General features: G+C 39.9%; 1 protein-coding gene across 1 annotated transcript in view; it reads right to left on the reverse strand.

The window, feature by feature from the left end:
• The window catches only part of LOC136858715 (myrosinase 1), a 96,368-nt gene that overhangs the window by 47,315 nt on the left and 24,141 nt on the right, over positions 1–24,912 (reverse strand). The window contains exons 2-3 of the mRNA XM_067138456.2: positions 12,117–12,250; positions 4,898–5,032 (exon numbers count right to left, since the gene is read on the reverse strand). Coding sequence (XP_066994557.2) covers positions 4,898–5,032; positions 12,117–12,250 — 269 coding nt within the window. The remainder of the gene's footprint in view (positions 1–4,897; positions 5,033–12,116; positions 12,251–24,912) is intronic.

Here is a 24,912-nt window from a genome sequence, read left to right on the forward strand (position 1 = left end):
AAAAAAAAATACAGAACAAGAACAATATGATCAATGGTATGTATCGTTTACAATCTAAAATCCAACTTTTGAGGCTTCCTAGAAAATAGATTCTATAATTATGTCTCTGAATGTTTATTGTTTATTATCAGTTTCTGCTTATTTTTGGTAAAATTTCCATGGTGGGGGGAGGGTTCTAATCCCCAGTAACCCGCCCTTGGCTTTGCCCTTGCCCACATGGTGGTTGGCAAGGTAGAGTGCTTGTTGATATATCACAAAACTATAGAAAAAGTTTCTCAAGATTCCACCGAGAAACCAGAGATCAGAATCCAAGCTAATGAGTCATGTAAGTATTTTCTGAGATTTGAAATAGCTACATATGGAGCAAGTTCAACATTTGAATGACCTTGAAAAACATTGTACACGTGAACCTCGTTTATCCAGCCGTCTTTAATCTGGATCTCTGGTTTATCTGGATTGAAAATAATATTTTTTTAATTTGTACAGTATTCCCTTTATGGGGTCGACTCTTCGTGAATGTCTTTTCCACAAAGGATAGTTCAGGAAAGAATTAAAAATAATTCAGCCACGGTCTATCAAAGATACCATCCTGGCATTCACCTGGAATTGAGAATGGGAAACAGTGGACTCTTCTCAATTCCTTGACACATTTGCACGCATTTCCGGATGCTCGGACGTAGATGTGAACGACGTAAATGACTGCTTGAAAAATGACTGTAATTCAGGCTATGGCATAATGACAGATGAATAAATTATTGTCTCTTGTTCCTCGGCAGGTAATGACGAGAGTGATGCTGAATTCGAAAATGAACCGGCGCTCCATCAGAAGAAACAACGACTCATGGAGAGGCAACAATACAGCTGGACAAACTGATGGCTTATTTAGAATCCTAGACTGAAACCACACCAGCAGAACTAATGTTAGTAAAACATCTTTGTGATCGTGCTGCATGCAAATGCTATACAAATGTAAAACGGAAAAAAACTCACACATTATTTTAGTGCACGAAACAGTCATAAATGTAAGGTAAGTGTTCTTATATTTTTGTGTACAGTTGAAAAAAAGGTATTACTGCAGAACTTATGTTCATAGATTATATAACATGCACTGTATTTGTTTTTTTCATTTTCCAGATTATCTGGTTTTTTGATAATCCGGAACAGTTCTGGTCCCACTTAATCCAGATAAACGACGTTCTTGTGTACATTTGTATGAAGGTAATCCCAAAAATAATTTCTCCTAATTTTATAAATACATAGACCTGTTTATTTCTTCAATGGTTTACATCATTTTACAGCTTGAACGTTTAGCTATTTTTCTACATAATCCCCATTTTGGTCAATAGATTTTTGTAGACGCTGTGACAGTTTTTGTATGCCCATGTCATACCAGCTCACCTTCATGCTGCTCAGGAAGTTGTGAACCTCGTCGTCGGTGCTGTCACCCATCTTGGGCACACCTTCCGGTATTTCAACTTTTCCATTAAAATTCTGTGAGCGGCGCTTCGAGAAATCTCAGGAACCAAAGTGCAGAGATCATCCAGGGTGATCCGCCGATCTTCGCGCATGATTTGCTCAACCTTCATGACTGTCTCAATGGCAATTGACAGTCTCCTGCTGGTTTGTTCATCATGAATTTCAATCCAACAGGCTGCAAACTCTCTACACTACTTATGAACATTTTTGACATCCATGCACTTGGCAGTAATATCCAACGGAAGCTCCATTCTCAACAGCTGCCAAGCCAAGACTTAGTGCCTCAGTGCGGTGTCTGTATGTTTATATGTGAGCGCGGGAAACACTCTGCACAATATTGTGACCAACAGCCACACGAACATAGTTCTGTGTTTATAAAAAAAGTAGGAGACCTTATTTTTGGGATTTCCTTTGTATAATTCATTAATAATTATATTGAAGTCCTTAAGGAATTATTTTAATTTTATAAAGAAAAGTGGATGAAACTACTGTATTTTGGACAGAGTGTTACCAACTAGATAAGCAAATCCAAAAGAAAGGAAGAACAAGAGTAACTTAAAGAGATGGAAAATCAGTTATAAAATTGAAAGGGAGTGCAGTTGTATACCGTGGACCTGAAACCTACTTTGGTTTTCTCGATTGCTTAAAATCTGTACACCAGGCGAGCTGGCCATGCGGTTAAGGTCGCACAGCTGTGATCTTGCACCCGGATGACAGTGGGTTTGAACCCCATGTTGGCAGCCCTGAAAATAATTTTCCATGGTTTCCCATTTTCACACCAGGTAAATGCTGGGGCTGTACCTTAATTAAGGCCACAGCTGATTTCTTCCCACTCCTAGGCCTTTCCTATCCCATCATTGCCATAAGACCTATCTGTGTCGGTGCAACATAAAGCAAAATTGCAAAACAAAACAAAACAAAAATTGCAAAAAATCTCTACATTTCGGAGACCTTAGAAAATGTGCTGAAAATGTTGCAAAAAAACATCCAGACAATTTAACATTTGATCTAGTAGAAGAATTTGTTCTTCCACGAATTTTTGAGGTATGTGCTCTTGACTGAAGCACATGACAATGACGACGACAATGATGATTATGATGATGATGACGACGATGACAACAATGATGATGAAGTGAATTTTGCTGGTGACTACTTAAAACTTGATGTGAACTTTCTTTTTTTCTTTTTTCCCCAAATCTTGACATATGTCTGAACATTTTTATGAGCATTCTCACATCAACTGCAGTGGAGAGCAGTCATTCAGTTTTAAAAAAAGAATAAAATCAGCTCTCAGAAATTAAATAACGGATAGTGTACTTTCTAATTCGGTACCCATCACAGCGAGTGATGGTGTCCTGCAAAGCATCGACTTTAAGTCTCTCATTCGCCAGTTTGCTGCCAAAATGATGGAAGAAAAGAGTTTTCTTGTAAATCAAAATTATTGTTTCATTGCAACTCATTGTCAGAGACAAGTGCCTGAGTTTACTCTGTTGGAGAGCCATTTCATATCAATATCAGTGTACTAAGCAAGACTGTCTGATTGCCCCTACTTTGTTCTCATTATACCTTGCCACTGTCATGCAGCTAGTCAAGGACATTCATCATCCAGGAATACAGATAACTTACAGAATGGATGGGAAACTGCAGCTCAGTCTGAAGAAGAACTAGTATTAATCTTGAATGCCCTTTCAACTGCATACAGAAAGATTGCTCTCAAACTGAATACCAGTAAGACACTCTACCAATCATCCCCTGGAGAGGAAATACACAAGTAAATGCCATTCCTTACCTTGGCAGCATTCTCTCATCAAGTGCAATTGTGAATTTGGAAATCCAATTTAGAATCAACCATGCTGGAGCATCCTTTACCAAACTAATATCTTTTTTTTCTTGCTTTACTTCGCACTGACACAGATAGGTCTAATGGTGACGATGGGACAGGGAAGGGCTAGGAGTGGGAAGGAAGCGGCCGTGGCCTTAATTAATTAAGGTACAGCCCCAGCATTTGCCTGGTGTGAAAATGGGAAACCACGGAAAACCATTTTCAGGGCTGCCGACAGTGGGGTTCGAACCTACTATCTCCCAATTACTGGATACTGGCCGCACTTAAGCGACTGCAGCTATCGAGCTCGGTAACTAATATCTTGAACATTTGACAGTCATGATGTCAATGTAGCAACAAAGACCGTGCTATACAATTCAGTTGTAGTTCTCAGCTTACTGTGTGTACCTAAATTCTGGACATGCTACAGATAACATATTAAAAAGCTGAAATAATATAACCTGGCAAGACAGGTGCACAAATGTCAGTATCCTTGAAGGGGCTCAGACCACCAGTATAGAAACCATGAATTTAAGATGCCAGCTACATACAATGGAGAGGGCATTTAATACACATCCCCAATAATCACATTCCCAAGTAAGTGTTTTATTCTGAGTTAATAGAGGGTAGACATTGTTCAGAAGGTCAGAGGAAGTGATTTACAGATGTGATTAAGACTAACGTGAAGATGTGTTACATGTTAACAACTGAGAGACCTCATCCTTCTTCTAGCAAATAATTAGTTCATCATGGCACATTATTTTTTTTAAGAAAACTGTACGTGAATCAAAAATTATAAGAGGCAACGTAGAAAGGATAAAGAGTGAAATGACCGGGTGAGTTGGCCATGCGGTTAGGGGTGCGCAGCTGTGAGCTCGCATCCGGGAGATAGTGGGTTCGAACCCCACTGTCGGCAGCCCTGAAGATGGTTTTCCGTGGTTTCCCATTTTCACACCAGGCAAATGCTGGGGCTGTACCTTAATTAAGGCCACAGCCGCTTCCTTCCCATTCCTAGGCCTTTCCTGTCCCATCGTCGCCATAAGACCTATCTGTGTCGGTGCGACGTAAAGCAAATAGCAAAAAAAAAAAAGAGTTAAATGGAAGAACAGTGTCTGCTTAACCTGGGACTGTCTGTCATGACTGCAGCAAATTGTGTGCCTCCCATATTGGACTGTACAGTCACCTAAAGACTCACAGATGAAGAGGAGATCCGTTTGGAAGACCAACCTACTAATTTGCTATCAGTATTTATCTAAGAACCACCACCCACCACTGTGCTCACCATCCAAGAGAGGGGCTGGGCCCCATCATTGGCTGTCCTGAGAATTGTTTTCTGTGTTTTCCATTCTTGCGCACTAGTATAGGCCACATCCACCAACCCTGTCACCATCTCCGAACATCTCCTTCACCAAATTACATCTCCCTGGCCTGAGAGATAGCATTACCATTTCGGAGGCCCACCATCCCCTTCAGGGATAGAATGAAAACGAGTTTTAGTAGTAGTAATAGTCATCATCCATTTGTGCCTCCATCTACTGGATCGTTCTGAACTACATGCTGTTTGACCTATTTCCATCAGTGTCATTTGAAAATACTTACCATGGGCTTTATGTTGTTAGCCAGGAGCTCATCAACAAGGGAACTGTAGTACTCCAGCCCTTTCTGGTTGATTGAACTGATCACCCCAGTGGGTAGAACACGGGACCATGATACAGAGAAGCGATAAAAGTCCACCTGCAATGAGAATTCTTAACAATAATGACATATTTACATTATACCTTTCAGAATTCAGTCTGCAAGCCTCCATCAGTAAACTAAAAGACTTCAAAATCAGTGGCCACACCTCTTGTCTTCAAATCACTAAGAACTTCATCCATCCTTGGTCTCCCTCTGTTTCTCTTACCCTCCATGCTCACATTTTGGAGATAATGACATTCACAATTCACCCCACTACCAAAGCCAGTTTATGCATACAGATTCATCCATCAAGTTGTCAGTTTTTTTTACTTTTCGTCAACACTTTCTAAGGCGCAAGTTATATCTTGGTTTCGTGTCTTCATCCTTCATGGCTCTTGGATCCAGTTCTTCGTTCAGTTCGGTGAGCTCAGTTTCATCCTCATCATGGATTGCTCCATGTCTGGGGTCATTGGTGAGACAGTAGTGAGACAGCTTCATCTGCTTCCACTCCAACTAACATGAAGATGAGTCACTCAGTTCTCATCCTGCAGATAATTAGTTCATCACAGCACATTATTTTTTTAAAGAAAAGCCTAGGCGAACAGCAAATGATAAGAGGTAATCAGCACTATTCTGTATGAAAGTAAGTGAGTGTGATACTTGCATTAACACTGACAAGTTGAAGAGTGTTTTAAGTTCTGTGTGTAACATCTTGGAAGATAGTGGAATCATGAAGGTATTCTCCAAGGACTTCACAGTCTGTCAACTGAAGGGACAGTTGTAAGACTTGTAAGACTTTCTACTTCAGGTAAAAAATCAGACCTATTTATACAACTCTGAGAACAGCTAATTACTGACGGATTAAATCCAGACAAGTTTTACATCTAGCACTTCAGGGAAGGATGACCTTCAATACCAGGGGAGGGAGGAGCAACAAAACAATGTTCACAAAGTTGATAACTACATTCCAGGGTTTAAATTCACAACTCACGCACCAGATCTCACAAGTGAATATTAAAGTGACAGAATAGTTATCTGACATTAGAATGAAGTCTGGCTCCACAGCAAAATGGTTAACATGCTGGCCTTTGGTCACAGGGGTCCTGGGTTCAATTCCCAGCAGGGTCAGAAATTTTAACCACCATTGGTTAATTTCTCTAGCACTGGGGCTGGGTGTATGTGTTGTCTTCATCATCATTTCATCCTCATCACGACACGCAGGTTACCTACGGGCTTCAAATCAAAAGACCAGCACCTGGTGAGCTGAACATGTCTTCGGACACTCCCGGCACTAAAAGCCATACGCCATTATTATTAGAGTGAAGTTAGGACAGGTTCGACGAATTGAAACAAATACAGTATTTCTATGTAAGAGCAGAATGTAGAAGTTATCTTTGATAATACAAAAGAGACCATCTTATACACTGTGGAGGACAGGTCAGAATAATTTACAATAGTGAGACAGCTTCATCTTCAAGCCTGCCAGAGAATATCAGACAAGTAGACTCATGAAGAAAAGTCTCCCTGAAGAGCCGTTCCATGGACACTAATAACACTGCACCAGTTGGGGGGGGCCACACACAGTCATCTCCCATTTCTGGTGAAGATGACAGGGCAGTCTCCCTCACCGAATGGCAGCACGACCAGCAACAGGACAGCCAGTTAACACATGTCTTAACCGAGAAGAAAATGCTTATGCAGGCCAAGGCATGTGATGGGAGAAGAGGACCAGATCTCCCTACCGGAGTGGATTGGGCCCATTGAAGTAGACAAACAGCTGAGTCAAGTCCATTGAAAGCTGGATGTTGCAAGGGAATCTGTTCCAGCTGGATGGGAGGCAGATGATAAAGTGGCACCAACGACACTAGACATGGGGCAATCCAGTTAAGGTGAGGAGGGAACCAAGCTCATTGAATCAGGAAGATCTGGACCCAGGAGGCATGATGGATGAAGACACTGAAAAAAATACCATGGTGCAACAGCCCCGAAGGGCCATGGCCTACCAAGCGACCGCTGTTCAATTATGAGCTGTTGTGTGGTCAGCATGACGAATCCTCTCGACCGTTATTCTTGGCTTTCTAGACCGGGGCCGCTATCTCACCGTCAGATAGCGCCTCAATTGTAATAATGTAGGCTGAGTGGACCTTGAACCAGCCCTCAGATCCAGGTAAAAAATCCTTGACCTGGCCAGGAATCGAACCCGGAGCCTCCAGGTAAGAGGCAGGCACACAACGCTTACACTGTGGGGCCGGCATGAAGACACTGAGCCAAGAAAGAATTTATATCCTCGGAAGTGTTGACAAGAAGCGAATAAATACATGCAAGTGTAGTCAGTGATAGTAGAGTGCTGTTGCTATAAAAACATAAATAAAGGAAAGAACACATCAGAAACAAAATTTATGATTGTCACACAAGAGCCAGGCTCACCAATAGAAAGAGAGAACGTGGTTTCTTCATGACTGGACATCAGACATGGAGATGTAGTGCTTTCATGAAGTTCAAAGAAGTTCTTACATCCACAAGTTTGGACATTACTCTTAGAAGAAGATTTGCCAAATGTTACATACTTCTATATCCTGTTGAGGGATGGATGCTAAAACTGGGTACAACAAAATGTGGACTAGAGCTGGGCGCTATGTCCCTCTTCCGGCACACTGTGCCAGTACACAGTTAGGTTCCATTGTTCTGGAACACCAAGTGTCAGTTGTTTCGAAACTTTCCCAAGCAAGATCGAGACTGTGACTCTCTGTCCCATCAAAAGCACCTTTATGCACTGCCCTTCACCCTTTGCCTACTAGCTGACTGTGTGCCATCACGTGCTGGAGTGTTCTGTGTTCTGTGACTCCCATTGCACCAGCCACTGACCTTCAGTACATGCGAATCATTTAATGTGGTCTGTTTTATTTTCATTGAAGCCTAGTAACATATTGTACACTGTACAAATGACAGTAAACATTGCAAAATGTCACACTGCAGTTCTGTTTGTGATATTTGTAAATATATATACTGTTGGTGTTATTGAGAGAAGTGTATTTCAGAATGAATAAAAACATTCTTATCCGAAAAGCAACATTTAAACTCTTTTGTTCGGGTGTATATTACTGACTGCCTTTTTACATGCCACGAAGTTTTATTCTGGCCCTAATTGCTCACAATACAGGCCAATACATTTTAACTGGTGAAAATATCCTTGGAATATTTACTTTTAAACACCTGTACTATTGCTGTAACCATGATACTTGTATTTCATATTGACTGCAAAATCTTAACCTAAAAGCGGCCTTTAAACATGATTATTGGGCATGAATTTCAGTGTTCTGATTGTTCCTTCATGTTCTGTGCAGCTTTACGCTGGCCATAACTACACACAGCACATATGGTACAGGCACTTTCCCGCTGACACAGAGCATGCCATGTTGCCTCACGAAGTTATCTCTTTTGCGCAGTTCCAGTTCTGTGTGTCGTATGCCAACACAGTGTACCAAAACACTCCATCACAAGCTTCTAACGTTTCAGAACAGCTGACTGTTCCAGTCTGCCCAACTTTAATGTGGGCTAACTGCAGAATGCTTAAAATACCATCGACTATTAATGAAGAAGTCCTGAAACATATAAATAGAGGACAAGAACTACCAGAGACTGTTATCTGGGACATATCTTGTGGAAATTCAAATATTGCCTTCTACAGTTGATCACAGCATTATTTTGTGGAAAGGGAAAAATTTGGAAAGTTATATTTTAAGAGTACTCACAGTTGGATACAAATTGTAAATTACTAAAGTATACTAGGCACGTCTAATGATGAACAACTCTGAAGACAAAAGGAAAAAAATTATATTCATAGCACTGTACTAAAATAAAACACCATTAGAATATTGATTGTGAACAAAAGCAGTAGCCTTTGTGGTCATGCACTGAACTCATGGACCATGTTTTCCAGAAATTCTTTCCTACGTTTACTTTTTTGAACACTCAACAATGTAAGACTTCTGAAGTAGTGTTCGTTGTCCAAGTTTTTATCCTTTTTAATGTACTGTACAGATAGCTATAGTGAATTTAGTTCAGAGAGTAGCGACAAAATTATACCGGACACGCCCTCAGAATCTCTGCAGCTAAAGAAGAGACGTTTATTTGTTTCTAATGGCACTAAAGCTACTGTGAATATGGTGGTATACGAAACTAGTGATAAAGAAGATGATTATGATGATAATGTCTCTGGAGAACATTTTCTGGAAATTTCTCCCAATGAACCCGACAACATTCCTCACCTCCCGTCTCCTTCATGGAACTTCTTGGACCTAAACATGCCCCTCCGTCTGATTCTCTGCCCATATCATACTTTAATTTACTTTTCACTTTCTCTCTCCGAAACCTTATAGTCACATAAAGCCTTCTACCATTACGTAAACGCTGGACCCACAGACCAAGTGTAGCATGCCTGCCAGAGGTCATGGGTTCGATTCCCGGCTAGGTCAAGAATTTTTACCTGGGTCTGAGGGTTGGTTCGAGGTCCGCTCAAACTAAGTGACCCTACGTGATCGCAATTGAGAAGATATCTGATAGTGAGAGGGGAACCCCGATCTAGAAAACTAAGAATAATGACCAAGAGGGTTCGTCTCACTGACCATGTGTCACCTCATAAACTGCAGGTCTTCGAACTGAGCAGCGGTCGCTTGGTAGGCGAAAACAAATCAGGAATTTAGCACCATAGATTTTTTAATTGCGTATATTCTGTTGTATTGTAAATTATTTTCAAATAGATACTAGAACCAAAAACAAGAAAAGGTATTTCTGGAAAACAAAAACTATAATATCAACTGTTATTTATTTTTTAATAATTCAGAATTATTTTTTATACTATGTAGTCCATACATAGAAAGTTTCTTGTCAGTATTTGCCATACATCAATACATATACGCGAATTTTATTGGCGAGTAAAATTGTCTTGTTTTACTAGTGGCATATGTTTATTTTTATTTTTTTATGTTTTAATTTTCTTCGTTCAAAGTAATTATTCTATAGAATTGTATTTAGAAACACATTATACATCATTATGTATATTCTTTTGTATCGTAAATTATTTTTTCAAAGTTGATATTGAGAGAGAAAGTGCGAAAATGTTTTTCTCTTAAAAATAAATGTTATCGACAACTATAACATCAGCAATAAAACATTTTTGATTCTTTATATCACTCTAAATCAGCTGTTTGTTCTATGTAGTCGACATGTAGAAACTTTCTTGCTGGTATTTGCCATACACCAGTAGATATGTGAAAATTTTAAAATACATGTATTTCCACTAAAAACAGCCTGGGAACTTTACAATAGTAGAGTGGAGGCAGAGCTCTGACCTCTTCCAGCTGATGGTGAGCGGCCGACTCGATGGACACCTGGCTCCAAGAGGGCTAAATCAGTTTCTATAGCAGCAGTGCATTTCTGAACTGATTACAATTCATTGAGATCATATTTTATCACTAAAATTAGTCTATGAGTTGAACAATGTGTATTCAATGCCTTAGGAAAAGGTCCTTTTATTTTTACTCATATGCCACCATGTATACCAACTATTATTGTACAGCCATCATCTCCCTGCCCTGCAAAGCTTTTAGTACAGATTTTACAACACTCGTAGCATCTAACTCATAAAGGAGAATGAAATCTAGAAAATTTTTATTTAATTTTTACTTTCCGTCACTTTCATCAACAGGAACATACCTCACACTATTCTATGCTACTGATATACGCATTTCATCTGCAAGAACAGCAAATGCCTCTGAATGGTTCTTTTCCAGGTTTATTAGTCCCGCTGATGTGCAGGTTTGTCTCTTCTATTCATTTATATTGAGCATTAGGTCCTCTTCTCTGACACCCAAGACTTTGTCATGTCACTTAGTGGGGTCCTCTTTGGGTTGGACTAGACCGAATAATCATTCTGCCATAAAATAATATTTACACACTAAAATAATATAATTTGTTATATATTTTTAAATGGAACAAAACCTGACAAGATCATCAGTTAAGGCATCAGAAAATTGCTGCATGCCTGCCATTGTTACATAGACTGAACTTTTCATGATAAAATAAGTGAATCTGGCAGTATCCTCATATATTCCAATAAAAAATGACATTAACAGAATGCACATTTAACATAGATGATGAAGATTTTATATGGATACATAATATTTTAGTCTTTGTTATCAAGGATACAAAAGTGTAATTGAAAAAAAACCTACAACCTGTTTTCGAGTCATTGTCCGGATCAGGGATGGAATGAATGAAGAACCCATCCTGCGACGAGAATAGGAAATGTGCCGGCTGCCAAGGCCTGTTGCACTCTTCTGGGGCAATGATTAATGACTGACAGATGAAATGATAGTGGAGAGTATTGTTGGAATGAAAGATGACAGGGAAAACCGGAGTACCCAGAGAAAAACCTGTCCGACTCCGCTTTGTCCAGCACAAATCTCACATGGAGTGACCGGGATTAGCACCACTGAACCCAGCAGAGAGAGGCCAACGCGCTGCTGCCTGAGCCATGGAGGCACACAGAAGTATAATTAAAACCCCAATATTTTGTTACTGTACAAGCTGTATCGAGTTACTGTTCTGTTTGTGTTGTCAAAATCTCAATTTGATATAAAGTGTTTTCCAAGTGGATGGCTGTGCAGTTTTGGTCAGGTAGCTATCAGCTTTCATTCGGGAGATGGTGGGTTTGAACCCACCTGCTGGCAATCTTAATGATGGTTTTCTATGGTTTCCCATTTGCGCACTAGGCAAATACCAGGGCTGTACCTTAGTTAAGGCCACGGTCATGTCCTTCCCATTCCCAGCCCTCTCCTATCCCAAGATCATAATAAGACCTATCTGTGTTGGTGGGACGTAAAGCAGACTGTAAAACAGTAGTGTTTTATAGGGAAGAACAAATGGAGTCAGTCATTTTATAGTCGTATTTAAATTTAAAAATTTTAAAGTTAAAAATCTTGCACTTGTGGGAGGGACAACTGCCTCTCGGTGCCGCCCCCACCCCTCTTGCGGAAGGGGAGGTCAAGGACAAAAGAAGAAGAGGGTGGCTACAGAGAGCAGTCAATTGGAGAGAAATGCAACATGTAGTGATATGGTCCATTGACTGTTTGTTACTTACTCCCATCTCAACAAGGGCTTGTACATCCTTCTTGTACTGGTGGTATGAGTCTGCAGCCACATCACCATTCTGATGATCCTTGATGCGTCCTGAGTCCTCGTGAACAAAGCGATCCCAGATGTTTTCTCCCTTACCTGTCAACAGAATGCAGGGTTTTATGCAAGGAATACTGTTGTGAGACACCTATACTTCATTTTAATATTTTCAAGGTACAACTTATCAACACTCAAAGGCAGTAGCTGGATACACTTCCAAGTACCAATTCAAAATAAGTATGTCTTATGGCTAGGGGTCATCTGAAAATTTGCATCACAAAATTAGCGATACAAAATGTGTGGTGTGATGTTATGTTACCTAGCAACTGTGCAGGCTGTGATGTAAAGTATTTATCGATGGCCATGAGTGAGAAACATACAAAGAAAGGCATCAGATTACAGATGGCCAATGTGATATTGCAGACAGTGATGTGAAGTACTGTATTGAGCCACGAGTGAGGGACATATTATCAAAGTGGGGCATTAGAGTACATATACTTAATGTGATATTGCAGGCTGTGATGTGAAGTATTGATAGATGACCATGACTGAGTGGTATATTATCAAAGTGAGGCATCAGACTACAGATGGGAGATGAGATTTTGCAGGCTGTGATGTGAGGTATTGTTGAATGGCCATGACTGAGAAAGACATTATCAAAGAGGGGCGTTAGAGGACAAATAGTCGATGAGAGATATATTATCAAGGAGGAATGGAGTACACATGGCCGATATGATATTTCAGGCTGTGATGTAAAGTATTGGTGGATATCTATGACTGAGAGACATATAGAAGGCTCTTTTGCCAAAGATATCTCAACTCATCATACTCTAGATAATAACATTCTCGGTCTTCCCTGTCTACCATAAGAGGCGACTAAATGGAGTCCCAGGGGCTCTTAACTTGGGAGCGTGGGCTTTTGATAACGGGTCCTTAGCTGAGTTCTGGCATTTTTTCCACTTGTGCAAGGCTTCTCACTTTCCTGTATCCTGTCCGACCTCCCTTGGTCAATTGTTGTTTTCTGACCCCGATAGTATTAAGTTACAAGGCCTAGGGATCATTAATTTTCACACTCTTCACGTCACTAGTCTTTCTTCGGTTAACACCTTTATTTCTCAAAGTGTCGGACCCCTTCAATGTTTTCTCTCTGATTAGTGTTAATAGAGGATGGTTGCCTAGTTCTACTTCCTCTTAGAACAATAATCAGCACCACCATCACATCTTGCAGGGCATGTGTAACAATAGAATGGTTGTGAATAGCAGCATAAAGTTTAAACAGGATCCTTATTGGTGCATAAAACGCCTCCAAGAAGTTTCTTTGAAAGTGCGGTAGCACTTGTCCCTCTGATACTTTCAAGAAGGAGGTTCCATTCACGACAGGCAAATACTGTGAATGAATTATCAAAAAAGGCATTTCTATGGGTAGGTAAAGCAAGGATGGAATTATTGGTAGATCTAGTGTTAATACTATGATAGGATGAGAGATATTTCAAATATGAATTATGTGAAGAATGAAGGACTTTATGGAGATGGCATGGGGTCTGGGCTAAGATAGGGGGTTGTATGAAGAAGTTACATGCTCATAGTACCGTAGGTTACAGATGTATCTCACACGTTCATTTTGACCATGTTGCAATCTGCTCAGTAATTTGTTCTCGGCGTCTTTATAAATCATATCACAATAGTCGAAATGAGGGTAAACTAGAAAACCAGCATTTTTTAAAAGTTTTTCAGGAAATAATTATTTTTACCCATGCAGCATGTGCAATGTGGAGAATGAGTCATGTTCACAACATGCATTGTCCATGACTTATTGTCGTTCAACATAACGCCTATGACTTTTACTGATGAACTACGAGTAAATGGTATGTTAGTATTACAGTATATAACATAATCAATCAGTCATTCAATCGGTCACTACTGATCTGCATGTAGGGCAGTTGCTCTGGTGGCAGATTCCGTATAGATGGAATCTCAGGTCGATAGCACTTCACGAGTAACTTCAGAAGTCCAGGATGATAGCTTGCATTGTTTTCGTTTTAACATAAGAATACATTTGAAAGACAAGGAAGAAATAGATACTGACTCATTTTTTTGTATTACAAGATATTTTTGTATGACCAAAAATATTTGATCTGCAGATGTGTGGAGGTAATTTGTACATCATCAACATAAATGTGGTATTTACAGTGTGTTAGGTTTTGGGAGAAGTGGTTAATGTAAATAGAAAACTAAAAGGGGTCCTAACACCGACCCTTGGGGACAGTAGAATTAGAATTGGGAATTAGAAGTGGAGGGAGCACAGAAATTTATAGACAACAAAAAGTACCCAGGATTGTTGGATATTGCAACAAGTGGGGGAGTATACATCAAAAATGAAAATATAGCTGCAAAATGGTAAGTTCTTTAATACACTCCTAACAAATTTTGACAGAGAGGTAAAGGTTGACAGTCTAGCAACTTAAATGCATTAACAATAGTTTTTTTGAGATTTTTATTCAATACTATACAATAAAACTTTCACCAAAGGAACAATATTATACATGTATTACAATTAATTAGAAGTACAGCATGGTTATACAGTATAATTAAAAATCATATAGTATTTGATTACAAACTAACATATCTTCTTCTTTTTTTTCAGCGTTTATCCCCCCTGCTGACAGGGTCTGCTACATAGATTCGTTATCTCCATTTAGTTCTGTCCTGGGTCATGTCAGGGTGGAGATTCATACTCTTCAGATCTTTCTCCGCTTAAGTGATCAGTGTCAAGCCAACTCAACATTAAAAGAGTATCACTCTTTACTCTCCAGACTTTGTACATACTTGTATATATGTTTATATGTGTCATTTTACATCGTTTCTTTAGTACGAGGACTACTGACATCCACGAGGTTATATTTTACAACTCTAAGCACCCCACTAGTACTTTGTTCCAAACTTGTTTGTATATATATTATTATTTACTACTCACCTGTACCATACTAACATTTCTCATCTCATTACCAAACTTCACTTTATAAATTATAAAATCCATACGATTATTACAGTTAAAAATAACATGTTTTTAGGATTCGACAAAATACTTATGTATGCTTTAATATGGCTGATGATGACCCCTAGGCGGGTCGAAACTAGTTCCATGTAATTTATAACATTGTAAATACATATTAGTACTGAATAGGTGGAAACCTTACTGTGTTACTATTCATATGTTATGTATCGGCCCATCGCTGTTTCGGTCGTCCTTTTGGTCTCCTAACAGCGACTTCTAACATGTAACCCATCTTCGCGATAGTGCCGGCGTCTGCCCTAAGTACATGTCCAAACCATCTTAGATCACTCTCGCGCATTTTTTCTTAAATTAGTGCAACACCAAATCTCTCCCTGATTGATTAATTGGAGATGCGATCCAGTTTAGTGACGCCAGCTGTCCATCTCAGCATCTTAGTCTCCATGACACCCAGTCAACACTGTCTCTGTCATAGTCGGCCAACATTCACAACTGTACAGTGCAACAGGTTGGATGACAGTACGATAGATTTTTGATTTGAGATTATCTTGCATTCTCTGGTCGTAAGTGATGCCGATTGTTGTTCTCCACTTCATCCAGGCTGTGTATATCCTTGCATTGGCCTCTTCGACAAGTCGGGCATCATCAATGACCGTGGAGCCACGATATTTGAATCTTGTCACTCGCAGCAGGTCCTCACTGTCTACCTGAATAGTTCCGGTTGCTTGTGGACTTGACGTCATATATTCAGTCTACTTTTTATTTAGGCACAGGCTACATTGCACCATCCGATCGCTCCATTCTTGAGTTTGGCATTGCAGATCAACCTGGGTCTCAGAGGCCAACATGACATCGTCTTACGTAGAAAAGTGCCCATGGCGAAGAACAGTGCAGGTCTGCTGTTACAGTGTCCATCACTAGAATGAACAAGAGCAGTGACAGCGCTGAACCTTGGTAAACACCGACGGTGATGGAAAAGTCACTGAATGCGCCTGCGGTGGCCTGAACATAGCTCCGGGGATATACATAAAGCAGTTGAACCCAGTTGATAAGGTATTCTAGTATGCCATGCTCTCGCAGTGCTAGCCATATGAGGTCATGCGGTACACGATCAAAGGCCTCCTCAAAGTTCAGGGAAGCTAGATGGATCGGCTTGTTCTTCTTACGATGCTTTTCAACCAAGAGCAGTGCAGCATGGATTGCATTGGTTGTGCCACAATTCTTCAAAAATCTAGCTTGGTTTCTGGAAAGCTCAATGATCTCACGTATACTTTTATCAAGAACCTGTTTGAATACCTTCATCATATGACACAAAAGTCGGATCGGTCGGTAATCAGCACATTCAGCTGGGCTCCCCTTCATTTCAAAGATGGGTATGGTGATGCTCCGTTGCCAATCGCTCGGTGTTTGACCCTCTTTAATGATCTGCTCGAAGAGATGTGCGAGCCATTCTGCTGCATCCCACTGTTGAGGGTACCAGAGTTCTGCTGGAAAATCGTCTGGACCAGTAGCTTTTCTCGGCTTCATTTCTTTTAAAGCAGCCTTGAACTCTTCGATATCAATATCTCGACAAGTCCTTCCACAGCAGCAGTGACTGGGATTGGTGGATGAGGAAATTCCTCAGTTCAGATCTTCTCGAAATAGTTCCACCAGCACTCTCTTGCCTTCTTCCAATCAACCAATGAGTTTCCTGTTTCATTATTGATGCCATAGAAATGCTGGATGTCTTGTATTGTGCGATGCCTTGCTTTAGTGAGTCAGTATAATTCCTGCTCACCCGCACTCATGTCTATTTTTGCTAAACAGTTTCCAAAATATGCTGGGTATTTTTGTAGCTACGATGTTCTTTGAATCACTATGGGCTATCTTGTAGGCATTCCAATGAGACGGTATTTTATTGGCAAGAAACCCATGGTAAAGCTTTTGTTTTTCTTGTACTGCATTTCTGACCTCATCACTCCTGAGCCATGTATCTTTGTCAAATTTTTGCCGTCCTGATTTTGTTGATCCAAGAACAGTACATGCAGTGTCATGAGCAACCTGCTTCAGTTTGATCTAATACTCTTCGACTGTAGTAATCGGTGGTAATGTTATTCGTGTGACGACATCAGCCTCTTTGAAGCGTCACCATTTGATTCTCACTGGTCCTGTATGAAAGGCATGTTCGGGATTCAGCAATTTGATGCGCAATTGCAGATGACTGATTGATGTTCCGCTGCGACAGTTTTATATGGTACAACCTTTGTGTCTAATGTGTCTTTAAGTCTCGGCGCCTGACGAGGATGTAATCGACCTGCATTGCCCTTGTGCTGCTGTAATATCATAATATGTAATTAAATGTGAATCACGCTTTTTGAACCAGGTGTTCATGATAACCAGGATTCGTTGGCCATCATTGTTCTTTTCCCCGAAACCATGTCCACCATGGGCTGCATGATCTTCCTTTCTGTGACCGACATGTCCATTTAGATCGCCAGCGATAATGAGGTAGTCTTCTAGGAGTACTTCAGCCATCTTCTCTTGAAGCATTAACGTATCCCAAAGATGCACATCAAATGCTGTCAGTTGGTACAGTTACTTATTCATATCTATTTACAAATTAAACACACACATAACCTTAATCACTGCTGTCACAAACAAAACACTCACATCAAAAAAACGTCATTTTGACAATTGCCTATCACTGCATATGGAGATTGCAACCTAAAAACACAGTTGAAACAGATGACTGCTTAAAAGCATGTCACAACATGTGGTCACAAGTATATCCTGTTAACTCATAACTCTACTGAACAATAACTCGTCTCTACCATCAAGATCGCCTGGCCAGGCTTTAGAAAGTAACGTTACAAAAAATACCTTCTCGAAAATTCTAGAGTGCTTAATACATAGATATAGTGTACAGATTATTCTCCATCGTTCTCGTCTACCCAGTACCGTTCTGGAAGTTACAGTGTGTTTCACAATTTTGTAGTGGATTACAAATTATATATACAGGTAAGAATAAATAATATACACGTTCTTACATTAATTCCACTAATATAAATGTCTATATACAGTGCATGTTTCATGACATTACCTCACAAACAACGCGAGCGTATCGTTTTTACATATGATGTAATAATAATACAAATACTAACTGGATGTAACACTTCATAGCCATACATTACAAGTAATAATAATAATAAAAATAATAAAATAATAATAATAATAATTCGAGCTCGACACTTGCATTATTTACCCATGGGTGAGAGAATATTCTTTCCAAGTTATATCTGTTTATCACACCTCGTCAGCATCTCCCAGAAGTCATCTTTTGTTGATCCAGGCAAATATATCTGTGCAGTGTATGAACTGAATAAGTGTACTTTTCTTCCATCTGCGATGTACTGCAACCGTTCATCACCACTGGTAGTTCCCTGGATGACACTGTGTATCAGCTTGTACCCACATCTGATGTTGTACGACTTCTGTCCACTGGCCTTCTCAAAGTAACGGTCTCGTTCGCGCGATCGAGTGTATTGTTGGTTCAGCTGTGTTTGTGAGGATGGAAAGAGCGGACGGGGAAGGGGCGGTGAAGGGCTGATGTGGGGGGGGGGGGGGTTGAGTTGTGGTGGTGGTGAGTTGGAGAGATGAAGGCGGAGTTTGTTTATGTTATGGAAGTTCTGACAAATATATTGAATGAATGTTTCAAGTAGAATGTTCTTATTCTCGTTGACTTCATTTAAATTGTGAGAGGGATACATAAACTGATCTAAATCGATGTGGATGCTCTCGAGAACGTTGAGCAAGGTGCCTTTTGCTCATAATGCAAGATCTTAAGATCTTTATCTATTGAAGTGTATTCGTGGCTGGATGCTTTATGATGTTCACTCATAGCTGAAAAACGATTATATTTGAGAGCGTTGCGATGTTCGGCGTATCTTATGACAAAGTTGCGGCCTGTTTTACAAATATAGCTGGAATTACAAGATTGGCATTCTAATTTGCAAACTCCGGAGTTCAAATATTTGTCATAATGTTGTTTTTGTTATTGTTAACAGTGTGTGGATTGAAAATGAGTTTGGAGTTGGCGTGGGAAGTTCTATATGCTATTTTGGTGTTGTGTTGTTTAAAAACATTAGAAATTTGGCAAATGCTATTATTATTATTGAAAGTGAATGTGGAAAACTTTTCTTTAGGAGCGGAATCTTTTTCTAGGGTAGTCTTGGGCCTGCTCTTATATCTGTTGATGATTCTGCTGACGAATTTTCTACTGAAACCATTGTGTTCTGCAATATTGTAACTAGTATAAATTCTTTTTTGTAATTCTTGTGAGATAAAGCAACAGTTAATGCTCTGAGGACCATGCTATTGTAAGCTGCTTTTTTATGTATGTCTGGGTGCACAGAGGTCTGATGGATGTATTGACGGTGTGGGTGAGTTTCCTGTATATACTAAAGGATAAAGTGTTGTTGCTGTTGCGCATAATGGTTAAGTCCAGGTAATTAAGGGCATTATTGTTTTCTGACTCTGTTGTGAATTTTATATGTGGGTCAATCGAGTTGAGAAATTCAATTACTGTGTTGCTGTTAGTAATGCAGGAGTCTAAAATAACAAGCGAGTCATCTACAAAGTGTGTCCAGTGATGAATGCCGTTAATCTTGCCAATGATGTGAGAATGCTCTAAATGATCGATGTAGATATTCACAAGGATTCCCGAAGCTGGTGACCCCATGGGAAGACCTATCTGTTGGTAAATGACATTATTGAAAGTGAAGAAATTGTTGTTCAAATTAACTCCAGAATCCGAATAAATTCATCTATTTCGCCTATACTTAAATTGCTGAATTTGGAAAGATTGATCAATTGTACAGTGCTGTTAACGGGAACATTAGCGTACATGTTAGTAATATCAAAAGAATGAAGAGTGTGGTGTTTGAATAAATTAAAGTGTTTAATCTTGTTGCAAAATTCTACGGAGTTCTTTACTGATGTATTGCCTTGAAAACGATAGTGCGACTTGAGGAATTCGTGAATGAACCGAGATACCTCATAGGTCGAACTGTTTCTGAAATTGATAATGGGTCTTATGGGGAGGTCTGCTTTATGGATCTTGGGTAGCGCTTTGGCTGTGGGAAGCTTCGGACTCATGATAATCAGTTTTGGATTTTTCAAGGTCATTAAACAGAAACGAAACGTTCTTAATTATAGATTTTAGGTCTCTTTGAATTTTAATAGTTGGATCTTTTTAGAGGCTATGAAGTTGTTGACTGCAAGAAACGTATGTGTTAATATAGTCACTTTTGTCCATGATTACGGTAGCGTTCCCTTTGTCGGCTTTTGTTATTATTAAGTCGCTGTGTTCGACTTTCTTCTTTAGTTTGTTTACTTTACCCATGTGCTCTGTGTTGGGTTTAATGGTTTGTTGTTGATTAAGGATGGAAGATAGCGTGCGTTTGACTTCATATCGGACCTCTTCTTGTATGTTTATTGGTAGTTTATTAATGGCCAATTCAGATTCAGCTATGGTGGAAATTAAATTATCCCGATTAGAAGGATTACCCCAATTATGTTTAGGTCCCTTGCTCAGCACATCGAGATCATCGGCATCAAGATTGATTTTACTTAAGTTTACTACAGGTTGATTCCATTTTGTCAAGTGTGTTTTGTTTCTTTAACAAAGTGAGGTTAAGTTTGTTAGAGACGTGTAATTGAAAGGACGTCCATTGAGGGGCAAAGGAGAGTGGGAACTTCTAAATGAGTTTCATGCAATTTGTTGTTCGGTAGAGATTTCTTTTTATGGAGAAATTTGATTTCGTCCTTAATCCAGAATTTATCGGTTTTAAGCTGAGTCGCGCGAGTTTTTGCTGTGTTCCTAGGAGTTTTCTTGGTAAATTTTAGAAAATTGGGGGTTACGTTATTGATCAAGCATTTTTCAAAACTTACGTCTTCCCCTAATTTGGCAATATTTATTTTGATATTGCAATAAAGGTTAGCTTTCTTGTCTGCCTGGATGGCATTTCCATTACAAGATATTAAAATCATTCCGTATTGACGGTTTTCACTTTACAAAGGTGAAAAAATGAGTGTATCCTCCTAATTCAATACCGTACATCATATATTCCATCATTAGACGGAGTAATCAAATTCAAACATGTTTCGGCTCGTTTGAGCCATCTTCAGTGAAAAAGGAGAGGGTTGAAATAATTTACATAATACAAGCTAAAAATACCAAAAAAACATAATGAAGGATCAAATGGAAAAACAAAATATAGCCTAGACGGAAACAAAATTAGCACAATATACGATATTTACATCATCATGTGGAGCACAAAACAACTCACTGCGAGAAAATTCAGTAAAACAGGGGTTAATACAAAACATAATTGAAACTAAAAATTGTGTTAATCTAAGAAGAAAAGAAATTCAAACAAATAATACAGATGGAAATGAACAATAAGTGCACATAGTCAAATCAAATAGAACAATACTGATCTGCATTTAGGGCAGTCGCCCAAGTGGAGGATTCCCTATCTGTTGTTTTCCTAGCCTTTTCCTAAATGATTTCAAAGAAATTGGAAATTTATTGAACATCTCCCTTTGTAAGTTATCCCAATCACTTGGTTGTTGTTGTGGACCTCTTAGTTTACAAAATATTGGTTCATAATTGTACCGGGCGGTACACCTCCACGCCGCTAATTTAAAATGTGCGCCAGTTGAAACTCCTCTGCTGGAGGAAGTCTGAACTTTATCGACGGTATTAATTTTCAAGTTTCTCAGAAGATGTCACTACTTGGAAAGTTTGGAGTTTTTGAACTGTGCCACTTTTGATGTATTTTTGTTTTACCGGTAGTAAGAAGTGTGAACTTTCTCTTCTAGAGGACACTACTGAAGAACTACAATAGTGCACCCTAGTGCGAAGAAAAAGAACTGTTCTTTTGGAGAAAATTTAATTTCAAAAGTTTGTTCTTTGTTAACTTTCCTTCTGTCATTGTTTAAGTTGGCAATATTAACCCTTTCCTTCCCCTTGTTTTAAATCCAGCCAATCCCGAATTTCTTTAATTAATTTTCCACCAATAATATGTTTCTTCTTCGTATTGTGTAGGGGTTTTCTCGGTGAACCAATAAAATGATTGTGGGCGGGTGTTTTCCTTCCTGAAACGCCTCGAAATTTCCGCGAGAGTATATAAACTGCTGATTTTAGGGTCTCTGTGCCACTTCAGTACCATCTTTCAGTGTGTAAAGTACATAGCAGGGGGCGGGGAGCGCCTCTTTCTTTGGGGAGCAGTTCTACACCAAGGTAATGGCCTTTTAATATCTTCTTTTCTTGCTAGCTCAGCAGTTTAACTCTCGGGGCGGGTCCGAAGCGTTCCTACCATGTAACCTTTTCCTAAAATGTAACGTCTCTTAACTCTATTCTCTTTCAAGTCACATATTGGAATAGAGAGTGCTTAACCCTCTCGAGCTCCCACTCATATTATTTATTTTGAGGTGAACTTATTTTTTTTACTACCGATTCTTCCTTAATATAATGTAAATTGTTCTTTTCTGAAGTCACCTCTGTAGTATGGGATTAGCCCTTGCATTAACGGCCTAGTGCCAAGTAGGTTTTAAATAAAGTGTATTAGGAGTGCGGAGAGCTTCCTTTCAAGTTGGTATTTTAGAGGCCATATAATTAACCTTTTCTCACTTAATAGGCCTCAGTAGATTGGGTATTTTACCCCTGTGTTTATGTCCGTTGAGGACAGCTTGAAGGTGGAGTTTGGTGTGTCCTGGGAGAGGCCTAAATTTGAGAGCGGGTCGCTCTTTAGTGTAAATTGTTGTTGTTGTACGCCTCGAGGAGGCTTTACTGCGTATTTGGAGCAAGTGCTCCGGGGCTTGATTGTGGTCTTCTGCCCCTCTGTTAAATCTTGTTTTGAGGTAAAGTTGGGCTAGTTGCCCAAGAATTGCGAGGTCGGGGCTCGAAGCCCAAATCCTGTAAATACTGTAATTGTACTTTTGTTGCCTTGCTACTCTGCACCTGCCATTCGTGTTATTTCTGAATTTTGGAAAGAAAATATAACCTTGTTAAATTTTACATTAACTTTAATTTCGTAGTTTGCGACCTATTCACACCCGCACTTTCTTTCACCTCTACCTACCACGGAAATTTCCGTAACAAGTGGTAGCAGAGCGTGGTTGAATGGGTCTCTATTTAGCCCCTTTTGACGGCTAAACATTGTTTTGTTCTGAACTCTAACCATTTTCTCAGTTGCTGGAATTTTTTGAGTTTTTCAAAATTGTTCTGTCATCATGCCCGGTCCTCGCGATGTTCTCCATCTTAACTATTTGCGCAAAGAGGAGTTGATCTATGAGTTAACTATCAGAAATGTGCAATCTGGAGGCACGGTTGCGATAGACACCAACAAGCTTAGAGAGTCCCTTGATTTGCCCATTTCCATCCCCAATTTGGGAGAGAAAGAAATTGACGACTCTCTTTCCACGATCACCGAGAATACTACTGGGCTAGCATCGGTAGTTAGTTTTTTTGATGAAAATGATCCTTCTCCTAATCAAATTAAACGTGTGCAAGCCAGGCTATATCATTTTTCAAATAGAGTTAACGATCTGTTGTCTCTGAAGTTGAATGACGTTCAGAGGAAGGAAGCTAGTACGTTGCTTGAAAGTATTTCTGAATTATCCAGCAAGGTCACTCAATTGTTAACTGGGGAAGTTCCTCCCAAAATTGATCAACCCACCACGATGAATGTAGGTAGCGAGGAAGAGCCTCCTAAGGGAGAAGCCAATAGGATAACCGTTGCCGCTCAAACTATCTCTGCCCCATTGGACAACGAGTCTGAACGCCGTGCATCGTTGAGTAATATACGTTCTGCATTAACTTCCTTGCCATTGAAACCTTTACCTACTATGTCACCCGGGTTTAGAAGCTTGCCTCATCCATTGGCAATGTTGCTCAGAGGTATCTGTAAGTTTTCCGTTAATACCACCAGTGACGTAATTTCATTTTTAAGATTTTTAGTTGAATTTCAGGATCATGCTCTTGTGTTTTCTCTTTCTCCATGTCAAATTTTGCAAATTATCTATCCCTATGCAATTGGTATTCTCTCAGACAAAATAGTTAGAGCCATTGCCGAGCAATCATCGATTGTCGACTTCCACGCCCACTTGCTAGCTAACTTCATCCCGGCCAGGGCAAGGTCCTCCCTTATTCAGAAGTACTATTATCGGGTACAGCGCTTGGATGAAAACTTGGCAGATTTCATCCAAGATATTAAGTTCTATACTAGGGTGTTTGCTCTTCACTTCCCGGAGGATCAGATTGTACCAGCTATTGTGGAAGGAATTTCACCATCCTATAGGTCATATTTGTGTTTCGCGGCGTGCCCGCAAACCTTCTCTGAACTTGAAGCATTGGCCGTCTCAGCGGAAGGAGTTAGATACGCCGACTCCTTGCGTGTCGCGAAAGAACCTCCTCCCTCTTTTAGTAATCTTCGGCCTCCGCCTCGCCGACCAGTCACACCCCGTAAATGTTATGCTTGCGGGTCGCCCGACCATCTGCGCAATAAGTGTCCACTGATCAAGACGAGTGGGACAAGGAATGGGGCCGGTTCATCACAAGGCTGTTTTAAATGCGGGGCTTTCTCACATATCGCCAAAAATTGCCCAAATTCAAATAGCACCCCCTCCTGCTCAACTTCTGGTGCAAACTCCACCAATGCCAATAATAAAAAATGACTAGTGGCTTCGGCTGAGTCGACTAATCCCT

This window comes from Anabrus simplex, chromosome 1 (assembly GCF_040414725.1).
Source record: "Anabrus simplex isolate iqAnaSimp1 chromosome 1, ASM4041472v1, whole genome shotgun sequence".
Taxonomy (NCBI): Eukaryota; Metazoa; Arthropoda; class Insecta; order Orthoptera; family Tettigoniidae; genus Anabrus; species Anabrus simplex.